Source organism: Nipponia nippon, unplaced genomic scaffold, assembly GCF_047370975.1.
Source record: "Nipponia nippon isolate SJK-2023a ecotype South Korea unplaced genomic scaffold, ASM4737097v1 scaffold_34, whole genome shotgun sequence".
Taxonomy (NCBI): domain Eukaryota; kingdom Metazoa; phylum Chordata; class Aves; order Pelecaniformes; family Threskiornithidae; genus Nipponia; species Nipponia nippon.
Window position 1 is genome coordinate 3,162,413 of NW_028262352.1, and position 14,470 is coordinate 3,176,882.

General features: G+C 43.9%; 1 protein-coding gene across 5 annotated transcripts in view; it reads left to right on the forward strand.

Moving 5' to 3' along the window:
* The window catches only part of LOC148054102 (E3 ubiquitin-protein ligase UHRF2-like), a 162,431-nt gene that overhangs the window by 143,635 nt on the left and 4,326 nt on the right, over positions 1 to 14,470 (forward strand). For 4 of the 5 annotated variants that reach the window (XM_087770973.1, XM_087770972.1, XM_087770974.1 and 1 more), the window contains 4 exons: positions 9,436 to 9,573; positions 10,402 to 10,525; positions 10,908 to 11,068; positions 13,305 to 13,403. In XM_087770973.1, the coding sequence (XP_087627099.1) occupies positions 9,436 to 9,573; positions 10,402 to 10,525; positions 10,908 to 11,068; positions 13,305 to 13,403 (522 nt within the window). The remainder of the gene's footprint in view (positions 1 to 9,435; positions 9,574 to 10,401; positions 10,526 to 10,907; positions 11,069 to 13,304; positions 13,404 to 14,470) is intronic. The other variant, XM_087770975.1, reaches the window with a different exon arrangement.

The window sequence follows — 14,470 nt, forward strand, 5'->3', positions numbered from 1 at the left end:
TGATCAGTGTAAGCACTACTCAGCAACTATTTAGCAACAGCTTAGCACTACTTAGCAAGAAACAAAACATCAGTGTATCATCAACATTATTCTCATCCTAAACCCAAAACACAGCACTATACCAGCTACTAAGAAGAAAATTAACTCTATCCCAGCTGAAACCAGGACATGTATATAGAGCATTACATTTTTCTTAAGACATGTTTTTTAAGAGTTTTCTGTGTGTTACATAGCAAACTTCATTATCGCTTTTGAAGCAATAATTCTTTTGTTACCATGAGGATGGTTTAGCCTACCTCATTCTGTACTGAATGAAATGGAAGTATACCATTCCATTCCAACTGTGGCATTGACAGATTGCACGGCAGTTCACACAGATGTACGTACGGGAAGAGCTGCACACTCTGCCAGTTATCAGGCTGCTGCCTGCTCTGCTCACCTGCAGGCTTAGGCTGCAGCCCCGATGGTCACCCCAGCTAGCTGGTGGCTGTGCAAGCCTACCCAGCAGTTTGAGGCCTCCAGGGAATTAGAAGGGCTTATTAGGAAGTACTTTGAGATGGTGTGAAGCATGGTGGCAGAGACTAGGTGAGGGCTGTGCTCTGCAGCAGCTGGGAGCCCATCTATCCAGCCAGGCTAGCCTGGGACAAGTGGAGGCAGCCACCCAGACAGAGCTTCCTATCAGGGAAGCTGCTGTCCAGGTGGAGGGCTGTAAAGTCTGTACCCCACACTCCTGGGTGGAGGAGGGTGCAAGCTCCACCTGTGCAAGGTGTGCTCTGGTGGAGTCACTGAGGCAGTGGGTGGAGGAGCTGCAGGAGGAAGTCAGCAGGCTATGCTGTATTAGGGAGGGGGAACAAGAAACAGAGTACTATTTGAGGCGTTGCAAGAAGAAATATTAGGGCTCCATGGCACTGACCTCCAAGGACTACCAGACAAAGAGCGTCAACAGCAAACAGACAGCACCTTGGTGAAGGAGGCGCCATGGTCTCTGGTGACTCATGGCAACAGGATATCACTTTCCCCCCATTTCCTTGTATGTACCAACCAGCAACAGATACGAAGTCTTGGCATCAGACAAAACCAATGAGTAAGATTCACAGAGAGAAACCGCACCAGCAGCACATACGAAAAGTTGCAAAAGGAAGTGGCGAGTGCTAGTAGTGGGTGACTGCTGAGAGGCACCAAGGCACACCCATCTGTTGGCCTGATATATAGTCAAAGGACGTGTGCTGCTTGCCAGGAGCCATGATCTGGAATGTGAGGAATGCTCCCCAACCCTCTCCAAAGGCAAGAACCCTAAGTCCAGCCACCTCAAGTGCTCACCAATGCAACTACCAATGCAAGCCCAGCCACCTCAAGTGCATGTATACCAATGCAAGTAGTCTGGGCAACAAACAGGAGGAACTGGAGCTCCATGCCCAGTCTGAGAGTTATGATGTCATAGGAATCACAGAAACTTGGTGGGAAAACTCACATGACTGGAAGACCACAATGGATGGCTACGAGCTCTTTCGGAAAGACAGGAAGGGAAGAAGAGGAGGTGGAGTTGCACATTATGTAAAAGAGAAATTTGAGTGTATGGAGGTGAGCTATGGAGACCACAAAAGTTCTATCATCGAATGCCTTTGGATCAAGATTAGAGGTATCGTCACCAAGGGGGATCTTATGTTAGGTATCTGTTACCAACCTCCCAATCAGGGTGACGAGGCCGACAAAATCTTACTTCGGCTGCTCAAGGAAGTCGGGCCAACAGAACCTGGTCCTCATGGGTGACTTCAATTACCCAGACATTTGTTGGGAAAACAACACAGTGGTGCACAAGTCATCCATCAGGTTCCTGGAATGCACTGAGGACTGCTTCCTGCTACAGATGCTGGACATGCCGACTAGGAACAGCACATTGCTACATTTACTGCACAAAAACCAAAAAGATTTTGACACTGTCTCCCACAGCATTCTCCTGGAGAAACTGATTGCTCATGGCTTGGATAAGTGCACTCTGCGCTGGGTAAAAAATTGGCTGGATGGCTGGGCCCAGAGAGTGGTGGTGAATGGAGTCCAATCCAGTTGGCAGCCGGTCACAAGCGGTGTTCCCCAGGGCTCAGTATTGGGGCCGGTCCTGTTCAATATCTTTATCAATGATCTGGACGAGGGGATCGAGTGCACCCTCAGGAAGTTTGCACATGACACCAAGTTGGGTGGAAGTGTCGATCTGCTGGAGGGTAGGAAGGCCCTGCAGAGGGACCTGGACAGGCTGGATCGTTGGGCCGGGGCCAACTGTATGAGGTTCAACAAGGCTCAGTGCCAGGTCCTGCACTTGGGTCACAACAACCCCAGGCAATGCTACAGGCTGGGGGAGGAGTGGCTGGAGAGCTGCCTGGCAGAAAAGGACCTGGGGGTGCTGGTTGACAGCCGCCTGAACATGAGCCAGCAGTGTGCCCAGGTGGCCAAGAAGGCCAATGGCATCCTGGCCTGTGTCAGAAATAGTGTGGCCAGCAGGACTAGGGAAGTGATCATCCCTCTGTACTGGGCACTGGTGAGGCCGCACCTTGAATACTGTGTTCACTTTTGGGCCCCTCACTACAAGAAGGACATTGAAGTTCTGGAGCGTGTCCAAAGAAGGGCAACGAAGCTGGTGAAGGGTCTAGAGAAAAAGTCTTATGAGGAGCGGCTGAGAGAACAGGGGTTGTTACGTTTGGAGAAGAGGAGGCTGAGGGGAGACCTTATTGCTCTCTACAACTGCCTGAAAGGAGGTTGTAGTGAGGTGGGGGTCAGTCTCTTCTCCCAAGTAACAAGTGATATGACAAGAGGAAACGGCCTCAAGCTGCGCCAGGGGAAGTTTAGGTTGGATATTAGGAAGAACTTCTTCACCGAAAGGGTTGTCAGGCACTGGAACAGGCTGCCCAGGGAAGTGTTTAAGTCTCCATCCCTGAAGGTATTTAAAAGACAGGTAGACGTGGTGCTTGAGGACATGGTTTAGTAGTGGACTTGGCAGTGTTAGGTTAACAGTTGGACTTCATGATCTTAAGGGTCCTTTCCAACCTAAATGATTCTATGATTCTATGACTTGACAACACAACTACCAATGGTAGCCTTGGATACAGTGATCGCAACATTGTGAAGTTTAAGATCCTGCTGAGCACACTGAAGACCAGTAGTAGGACAAAGACCCTGGATTTTCGAAGAGCTAACTTGAAGATGCTCAGAGCCCAGCTGCGAGGGATTCCATGAGAAGCATCCATGGAGGGCAAAGGAGCTTGTGAATGCTGGGAGTTAGTCAAGAACAGCCTCCTGGAAGCACAAGAACAGTCCATCTCCTATAAAGGGAAAGGAAGAAGGCAGAACAAGAGTCCACCCTGGCTTAACAATGAGCTTTTGACTGTGCTTAAAGGCAAAAATGAAGCATACCAGCTATGGAAAGGCAGCCAAATAGCCATCGAGGACTACAAGAACTTTGCTAGGGCATGCAGAGATGCAGTCAGGAAGGCTAAGGCTTGGTTAGAACTGAAATTGGCCAGAGATGCTGTCGTGGTTTAACCCCAGCCGGCAACTAAGCACCACACAGCCACTCGCTCACTCCCCCCTGGTGGGAGGGGGGAGAGAATTAGAAGAGTAAAAGCGAGAAAACTCATGGGTTGAGATAAAGACAGTTTAATAGGTAAAGCAAAAGCCACACATGCAAGGAAAGCAAAACAAAGCAAGGAATTAATTCACTACTTCCCATCAGCAGGCAGGTGTTCAGCCATCTGCAGGAAAGCAGGGCTCCATCACGCGTAACGGTTACTTGGGAAGACAAACGCCATTACACCAAACATTCCCTTTTCCTTCTTCTTCCCCCAGCTTATATACTGAGCATGATGTCATATGGTATGGAATAGCCCTTTGGCCAGTCTGGGTCAGCTGTCCTGGCTGTGCCCCCTCCCAGCTTCTTGTGCACCTGGCAGAGCAGGGGAAGCTGAAAAGTCCTTGACTAGTATAAACACTACTTAGCAACAACTAAAACATCAGTGTGTTGTCATCATTATTCTCATGCTAAATCCAAAACACAGCACTATACCAGCTACTAGGAAGAAAATTAACTCTATCCCAGCTGAAACCAGGACAGTATCCACCCCTTATTCCAGACCATTTACGTCATGCTCAGGTCCCACACTATCCAGTTCATCCTCATTAACCACCCCCCCCCCCCCTTCCCATCCTTTGATACAATACACGGGTATCATTCCCTTAGTCTATGGACCACCCCTGTGAAATGTCTGTGAAATGTCCATAAATGTCCACAAAATGTCCATTGAGTCCATGCCTTTGGGCTCCATCTGTGATGGTGATCACTCAGGACAGGAGAGGTGGCGTGTTGCATGGAGTTACTGGGCACCGCAGCCAGCTCAGGTCTGGTCACTGCTGCACTTGCACTGCTTCTTGTAAGGCTTGTCCTCCATTGGTTCAGGTGGTTCCTGCTACAGTAATTCCTATAACATGCAACTCAGCTCATGGGTTACAACAATTTAAAGGTATTTCCATTACAGTCTCCACCCCTGGTCCCTTTGGACCAGACCATTGGGTTTAACACTGCAATGGACGCCTCCCCTTGCCCCTGCTCTGCCTTGGACTTATCCACAGACTGCAGTCCCTTAGGGGTTTACCTGCTCCAAGTGGAGCCTTGTCGATGAGCCACAGTCTCTCCAGGGGTATACCTGCTGTGGCATAGACTTATCCACAGCTACAGTCACTTAGAGGTACACCTGTTCCAGCATGGCCTTCTCCATGGGCCACAATGCTTTCAAAGATAGACCTGCTCCAGCATGGCCTTACCCATGGCTGCAGTCCCTCCAGGAGTGTACCTGCTCTGTCGTGGGCTTATCCACAGATGCTTTGGGGTGTCCTGCTCCGACATGGACTCATGCAAGGGTCACAGTCCCTTCGACTCGAGTTCACACTGCAGTTCCAGCCTGTCCAGTACAGCAGCACAGAAACAGCAGAGATGCCCTGGCCATCTGCCAGCCCAGGCGCATGACAATTGCTGTTGTCAAAATGTTCCCAGGCACAGCAGAGTAAGATGATAAGCAGTTCAGCAAGCAGCAAAAGCAAAAAGCAGCCACTAAGAAGCACTAGACTCTAATATACAGTAAAAGGCAAGCAAGCCCCATGGCAAGCACAGAAGCCTGCTGATTAATAGCTAAACAGCAATAACAGCTATAAATTCAATCTAGCGCATTCCAATCAAATATGTCATTATCTCGAACGCTTCGAGCCCCACATTGGGCACCAAAAAGGAATGTCGTGGTTTAACCCCAGCCAGCAACTAAGCACCACAGAGCCGCTCGCTCACTCCCTCCGGTGGGATGGGGGAGAGAATCGGAAGAGTAAAAGTGAGAAAACTCATGGGTTGAGATGAAGACAGTTTAATAGGTAAAGCAAAAGCCGCGCACGCAAGCAAAGCAAAGCAAGGAGTTAATTCGCTACTTCCCATTGGCAGGCAGGTGTTCAGCCATCTCCAGGAAAGCAGGGCTCCATCATGCGTAACGGTTACTTGGGAAGACAGATGCCATCACTCTGAATGTCCCCCCTTCCTTCTTCCTTCCCAGCTTTACATGCTGAGCATGATGTGATATGGTATGGAATAGCCCTTTGGCCAGTCTGGGTCAGCTGTCCTGGCTGTGCTCCCTCCCAGCTTCTTGTGTACCTGGCAGAGTATGGGAAGCTGAAAAGTCCTTGACTAGTGTAAGCACTACTTAGCAACAACTAAAACATCAGTGTGTTATCATCATTATTCTCATCCTAAATCCAAAACACAGCACTATACCAGCTACTAGGAAGAAAATTAACTCTATCCCAGCTGAAACCAGGACAGATGTCAAGAACAAGAAAGGGTTCTTCAGGTACTTGAGCAGTAAGCAGAAGCACAGGGAAGACATAGGCCCATTAGTAAACAGGGCAGGGAAACTAGTCAGTAATAATGCTGACAAGACAGAGGTTCTCAGTACCTTCTTTGCCTCTGTCTTTACTGGTGTTAGCTGGACCCCAGATCACAAGATCAAGTAGCTACGACAACACGTATGTCAACCCACCAGTAGTGGAGGAAGGGCTGGTCTGCGGCCTCTTTCAAGGGCTCAGCCCACATAAAGCTATGGGCCTGGATGGAATCCATCCCAGGGTGTTAGAAGTGGCTGGCATTGTTGCAAGGCCATCTTTGAAAAGTCGTGGAGATCAGGGGATGTCCCTGATGACTGGAAGAGGGCAAATGTCATACCCATCTACAAGAAGGGCCCAAAAGAGGACCCAGGAAACTACAGGCCTATTAGTCTTGTTTCAGTCCCTGGGAAAGTAATGGAACAAGTCCTCCTAGAAACTATCACAAACCTAATGAAGCAGGTGACTGGGAAAATCCAACATGGATTTACCAAAGGCAAATCTTGGCAGACTAATCTGATCACCTTCTACAACAATATAACATCTTCTGTCAACACAGGGAGAGCCGTGGATGTTGTTTACCTGGATTTCCGCAGTGTTTGACACTGTTTCCCACAGCCTTCTCCTGGACAAACTGGCAAGATACAGATTGGATGGGTGGTCTGCGAGATGGGTAGGAAATTGGCTAACAGATCGCCCTCAGAGGGTGGTGATCAATGGTTTTTACTGAGGCTGTCAGCCTATCACAAGTGGGGTTCCCCCAGGGATCGATACTGGGCCCCATGCTATTCAACATTGTGGTGGGTTGACCTTGTCTGGATGCCAGATGCCCACCAAGCTGCTCTATCACTTCCCCTCCTCAGTGAGACAAGGGGAGAAAATAAGATGAAAAACTCGTGGGTCGAGATAAAGGCAGTTAAATAAAGAAAAGGCCATGCAAGGAATCAAAGGAAAACAAAAAAATTTATTCTCTACTTCCCATCAGCAGGCAGTGTCCAGCCACTTCCTGGGAAATAGGTCCTCAGTATGCATAGCGGATACTTAGGAAGAGAAATGCCTTAATAACGAATGCCCCCTGCTCCTCCTCCATTCTCTTAGCTTTTATTGCTGAGCACAGCATCATGTAGTATGGAATATCCCTTTGGTCAGTTTGGGTCAGCTGTCCTGGCTATGTCCCCTCCCAACCTCTTGCCCACCCCCAGCCTTTGGGGTCAGGGTGTGGTGAGTGGTTGGAGTGACAGCCTTGATGCTGTGGGAGCACTGCTCAGCAGTAGCCAAAACACTGGTGTATTATTAAGACCCTTCTAGCTACAAATACAAAGCACAGCATTATGAGGGCTGCTATGGGGAAAGTTAACTCCATCCCAGCCAGACCCAATACAAACATCTTCATAAATGATCTGGATGATGGGATTGAAAGCACCCTCACCGAGTTTGCTGATGACAGTTGTATTGGGTTTGCGTGGCAAGGTTTTGGTAGTGAGCGGGGGGGGCTACAGGGGTGGCTTCTGTGAGAAGCTGCTAAAAGCTTCCCCCACGTCCAATAGAGCCAATGCCAGCCGGCTCCAAGACAGACCCACCGCTCGCCAAGGCCGAGCCAATCAGCAACAGTGGTAGCGCCTCTGTGATAACATATTTAAGAAGGGGGAAAAAAAAAAACCCTATGCATCTGCAGCTGGAGAGAAGAGTGAGAATATGTGAGAGCAACAACTCTGCAGACACCAAGGTCAGTGAAGAAGGAGGGGGAGGAGGTGCTCCAGGTCCCGGAGTAGAGATTCCCCTGAAGCCTGTGGTGAAGACCATGGTGACCAGGCTGTCCCCCTGCAGCCCATGGAAGTTAATGACGGAGCAGGCGGACACCCGAAGGAGGCTGTGACCCTGTGGGAAGCCTGCACTGGAGCAGGCTTCCGGCAGGATCTGTGGACCTGTGGAGAGAGGAGCCCACGCTGGAGCAGGTTTGCTGGCAGGACTTGTGACCCCATGGGGGACCCATGCTGGAGCAGTCTCTTCCTGAAGGACTGCACCCTGTGGAAAGAACCCACGCTGGAGCAGTTTGTGAAGAACTGCAGCCTGTGGGAAGGACTCATGTTGGAGAAGTTCATGGAGGACTGCCTCCTGTGGGAGGGACCCCACGCTGGAGCAGGGGAAGAGTGTGAGGAGTCCTCCCCCTGAGGAGGAAGGAGCAGCAGAGACAAGGTGTGATGAACTGACCACAACCCCCATTCCCCATCCCCCTGTGCCACTTGGGGGGAGGAGGCAGAGAAATCAGGAGTAAAGTTAAGCCCGGGAAGAAGGGAGGGGTGGGGGGAAGGTGTTTTAAGATTTAGTTTTTATTTTCTCATTGCCTTACTCTGATTTGATTGGTAATAAGCTAATTTCCCCAAGTCGAGTCTGTTTTGCCTGTGACAGTAATTGGTGAATGATCTCTCCCTGTCCTTATCTCAACCCACGAGCCTTTCGTTATATTTTCTCTCCCCTGTCCAGCTGAGGAGAGGGAGTGATAGAGCGGCTTTGGTGGGCACCTGGCATCCAGCCAGGGTCAACCCACCACAACAGTAAACTGGGTGGTAAGGTAAGCACATCAGAAGGGAGAAACATCTTACAGAGAGACCTGAACAGGCTGGAAGAGTGGGCTAGCAAGAACAGTATGAAGTTTAACAAAAAGACAAATGCAAAATCCTGCACCTGGGTCAGAATAACCAGAGACCCCAGTACCGGCTAGGATTTGTGTGGCTGGGGATCAGCTTTGTTGAAAGGGACCTGGGGGTCCTGGTGGAGAAGCTGAACATGAGCCAGCAGTGCTTTGCTGCAGCAACAAAGGCAAATCGGATCCTGGGCTGCATCCAGAGGGGCATTACTAGCAGAGATAGAGACGTGATCATACCACTCAGTGCTTGTCAGGCTGTATTCTCTTCACAAGGAGCCACATGGAAAAGACAAGGTGCAACAGGTACAAGTTGCACTGGGAGAGATTTCATCTTGATATAAGAAAGAATTTTTTACAATGAGAACAACCAATCACTGGAACAACCTCCCCAGGGATGCGGTAGAATCCCTATCACTGGAGGTTTTCAAGATGTAATTGGACAGGGTGCTAGATAATCTCATCTAGGCTCCTTTTCCCACAAAAGGTTGGACCAGATGATCTTTCAACATCCCTTCCAACCTGGGCTGTTCTATGACTCTATTATTCTATTCAGAGCAGTGATAGTAGAACACAATCTATAATAGGATATATTAAGTTGAATACGTAAGCTATTTTTGTGTGTGCTCACTGAGTCATATTCATCCCTGGCATTGATTTCTTCACTCCTTCCAGCTCCCTTTCTGGCTTTTCATACACTTAATGTCTTCTCAGTATCTGGAATAAAGATGTGCACCTTTTAAAACAGTATTGTATTTATCAAAATACAAACATTTTCCAGCTGAGAGAAGAGATACTTTTAAATAGTAACATATCATTCTTAAATTAGATTTGAGGATCTACTGTGATAGCAAAAACATAAACCTGTTGTTATTTATCCTTAGGTGGTAAAATATTGGCCAGAAATTGGGAAATGTGGGTTCTTAGTTTGGCGCTATCTTCTGAGGAGAGATGATATTGAACCCGCACCTTGGACTTCAGAAGGGATGGAACGGTCAAAGAAACTGGGTCTGAGTGTACAGGTCAGAATCAGTGTTCACAAAGTTGCTCTGATATTCTGTTCAAGTAAATGGAGTCTTAAATTTTAAAACTAGGAATGTGAATTAAAGTTAAGCCCCATTTTTCATATACTTCAATGAGGCAGGGTCTAATATAAAAAAAATATTTTAGATCATCTGTAATTTGAAAAACTATGATATTGGCAAAGCAGAAAGAATTGTGGATGAAGCTTTCTGCCTTAACAAGAAATTACTCTGTATATATGGATCAGAAAATTATGATTTGAATACAATTTTGTGATCCTTACACTGGATAAGATTTATAAAAGTAACTCTTGTAATAGTTGAGTCTCTTCTTAGAATTTAAATAATATATATGATTTAATGTATTTTTCTCTAATTGTAACCTATGATTGAGGAACTAGTATAGATAATGTATTTCAGGCAGGGACTTTGGCGCTGTGAAATTTGTGGCAGATGGGAAGAATCAAAGTAGTATTTTTTTTTCCCTCAGCAACCCAATTATTTCCTTTGGATGGGTTGTTTTGCTACATGACATCATCTTCAACTTTAGCTTTCTGATTTGTGTAGTTGGAGTTGTAGATATGGATATAAGGTGCCTTTTAATAAAATCTATTCTAGATCAGATCCTTTGACTTAACTACAACTTTCTAAAAATATATTAATTTAAAAGTTTTCCTGTTTATATAGGGTTTTAGAAAATATTTTTATATTATTTCAATATGTAGTCATAGGGGTTTACATTCTTTTAGAAAATAGACTTGTCAGTATTTGGGAATTCCCAGATGCCAGTGGATTTTGTTTTAATTCTGTTTTTTGGGGTTTTTTTAGTATCCAGAAGGTTATTTGGAAGCCATGGCTAGTAAAGAGAAAAAGGATAAGGTTAAGAAGCAAACTGTGAAACAGGAGCCAACCAGCCAAAGTAACGGAAACCAGAAAAGGACAATTGATGATGGTATTTCTTTTTACTTCTTAGTGTTAGAGCTCTGTCAAGTTATATATAAGCCAATAGTATGAAAACTACAAGGAAGTTGGAAGTCATTTGAAATCCAAATGTAAAGTGTTAAGTGCTCAGTAATAAAATGGGAAGCTGGGGATCTTATGGTGCTGTTCCATACTTGTAAGGTTTCTTTTTCTTAAACTTCACAGAAAAATGAACAATCTTCTATGTAGTTATGATCTATAGTTCAAAATAAAGCTGGGCAATTTGAATTGGAGCTTTATTGCATCATTACATAGATGTGATTCATGTTTTAGCTTTCTAGAAATAATTTTGTCTTCCCTTTTTAATAGTTCAGACTACCACTGTTACTATATCTTGTCATAATTTTAAACAGGTATAGAGGAGACTAAAAATACATCCAAAGCCATGAGAATGGGAGATGGAGGGAAAGGAGAGGCTTTCCAACTGACCCAGCAACAGCAGTGGCTGATTAAAGACGACTGTATGAACCAGAAATTGTGGGATGAAGTACTTGCTTCTCTTAAGGAAGGACCAGTATGCTTGCAGCTTGCTTAAATTATTCATTTTTAACCTTTCTTTATATAGAGTTAGGAGAAATGAAGCTTTGTTAATACCTAATTCACTTGCTTAAAATTGCTGAATACATACTATCTGTTTAGAAACAGTTGATGGGGCATGTAATTTCATTCACTTAAGGAGACAGAAGAAATACTGTCATATTGAGACTTAGATACCAAATGAAAATATTTTTAACTCAAGTTTAGCAGATTATTCCACTCACTATAGAGAGAACCTTAAGTAAAAAAGAGGAAATACTTCCCTCCCCCAGCTGTCAAGAAAATAGCAAGGATAGTTCAAGTTTGAAGACACTTGTGTATTTTTTTGCATTAGTCTCTGATGGAATACCCTCCAAAATATTATGTCCTTGAACATTAATTAGCTTTATTGATGTTCCAATTCATAGTTATTTTAGCTGTTTTGCAGAAGAAAAAGAAATCCAGATATCAGAATGGTAAAGGTCACTATCAAGTCAGTGAAAGAACAAAATATTAGATGGAGAATGGATGCCTAAAAATGAATGTACAAAATCACTTTATTTGGGAATTGCCAGGGGCTATTTACTTTGCTTCTTTGAAAGAAAAAGCATCCAGTAACTCCTTGATCTTCCACTTACAGTACTATTGCTATAATGCTACTGCACTTGTATAGAAGCTGATATTGTAAAATTGTAAGTAAGTTCTTTATCTGCGGGTTGTCCAATGTTTGTAAATAATTACACTTTCAACTCTTAATTATGTGACAAAATACAATAGATATGTGTTTCTAAAGCAACAGAAAACAGTATCTTAAGAGAAATCCAGTTACTAGAAAGTTATTTTCCTATAGATTCCTGCCCATAATTTTGATTGCCCTTGGTAATAGCCATATAGAAATTTCAATGGGAATCACACAACTACCATTAGATAGCTGCAATGAAAATATAAATCTTAATGCTTGAAACAACCTTTCCACTTTAATTATAAGTTTTGGGTTGAAACGAATCTGATATTATTAAAATTACTGAAAAGAACTGTATTTTGAGTAACTTTAGATCTGTTTTTTACACTTCTATACCTGAGTGGGTATGCTTGAGACTACTGAAATACCAAAGAATAAAGTCTCTGTAAGCATGCTTGTATGTGTAAAATCTATGGCACAAAATTTATCCCACATTCTTCAAAGTTGCTCTGAGAAGACTGAAAAAGCAGGAAGGTTCTTTTATTTATTGCAGAGTATTTCAGAGTGAGGACTCAAGAAACCAATTAAATACCTCCAGCAGGTGCAGAGGTGAATTTCTTAGTGAGAGAGGTATACAGTATTTGCTTTCCCTTTGCAGAGCAGCAGCAATCACTTATCCATCATGGATGTGCAAAATTCTAGCGATAATCACTAAATACAGATATTAGCTTCCAAATTCTCTGACTCATGCTAAGAATCAGGCTTGATGGGCCCTCTGTTTTATTTTTAATGATAATAATGTACAACCAAATAATCTTCAAAACCTTAGTTCTCTGACTTCTGGAAAAGCAGGGAAATTAATTGTTCATGGACTTGCTTTCTAAATACTTTGTTAGCCACACTACTTATGGATGTGAAGGATATAAGATGAGCCTTCCAAAATTTTTTAATGTAATAAACATAATTTATTAAATGTATACTTTGCACTGAACACAATAGAGGTTCACTTCTGAGGAAATAAGAATGAACAAGAAGCTGTAAACAATAATAATACAGGGAATGAGCAGAAGATAGGTAGAGGTAACAGCAGAGGGTATGGGAATATCTTCATGTAAATGTCCATGAATACAGGAGTAATGGTGGTAGGCTTTGGAAGGAAATCTGTAGCTTGGACTAAGACCTGAAGATTGCACTAGAAAAGTTTCAGTGTAAGCAAACTTTGCAATGTCAAGCTGTCCTATCACACTGAATATTGGATTTAACAGCTTCTAGCAATTGTGTAATGTTATTAGACCATGCTAACCGTGAGTTTGGGAAGAGTAACAAGGATGTTAAACAAGTATCTTACGAATGTATCTCTGCATTTACCAAATGCTATGAAGGCCAATTTTTTTACTCAGTTTAGGGCTGTGAATTTATAATTTAAACATAGAGTAGTTAGGCAAATTAGTTTTTAAAAAAAGTTTAATAATTTTAAATGCCTTTTTTTGTTTGCATATTTGTGAATGTGCCTCTAATAGTTCTACTTTTCTCTTCTTTTGCCCTATACTAGAATTTCCTGAAGAAATTGGAACAATCTTTTATGTGTGTCTGCTGTCAGGAGCTGGTTTACCAGCCAGTGACAACAGAGTGCCTCCACAACGTCTGTAAAGTAAGAATAATCCCTGTATTGCTCTGGGCTGTGTTCTTGTCCCTGAGATACTGATCACCAAAACCAACATATATTTTAGGAAGACAATAATTATTGCCTAGCAGTCTGAGGAAGAAATGTAATGTGCTTGCTTCCAGCTGTGTGGCTGCCATATAATCAATCTTAATTTTATGTAAAAATTAGTGGAAATATATTTAGTATAATTTCTTATAGCCATGATGTATCAAGTTTACCATTCCATTGTAATTAGTGGAGCTATGCTAGGGATTGGTTTGTTCCAGGAGCTAGATGTTGGTACAATAAGATTAAGTTAATTTTACGTAGTTAAGAAATGGGAATAGAGCAAGACTGCTCCTTCAAAGAGCTGCTTGTTACATAGAGGTAAAGTATTATGAGTGGGTTAATATATCGAGTGGTGGAAAAAACATGGAGAATGTTTAATGGCAACAACTTCAAAGCATAGAATCTGAGGCTATCAATGACTAATTATAAAGTAACATCCAATTACTGTTTTAAGGTATAGACTGACAGACAGTGTTGTTGTTTGGGCAAAGATTGACCCTCATAAAATTTTCATATTTAACTTATATGCTTGGACTGTCTGCAGTCTGGGAAAACCAAAAAAAAAAAAAGGCAACATTAATAATCGTCTTTTAGATATTGTAGTCTGAAACCTATTTTATTCTACAAATAAACACCCACCAGTCACTCGCTCAATCCTCCTCCACAGCAAGAAAACCTCATGGGTCAAGATAAAGACAGTTTAATAAGTGAAGAGAAAAAAAAAGAAAGGAAAAAGTGATGCAAAGGCATTCGCTCACCACCTCCCACAAGTAGACCAATGCCCAGCCAGTCTCTGAGCAATGGCTACTTTGGAAAGACCATCCCCTAGTTTTTATTGCTGAGCATGACATTATATGGCATGGAATATCCCTTTGGTCAGATTGGGTCAGCTGTCCCAGCTGTGTCCCCTCTTGCCCATCCCCGGCCTACTTGCTGGGGAGGCAGAACGAGAAACAAAGAAAGCCTTGACGTTGTGCAAGCATTGTTCAGCAATAGCTAAAACA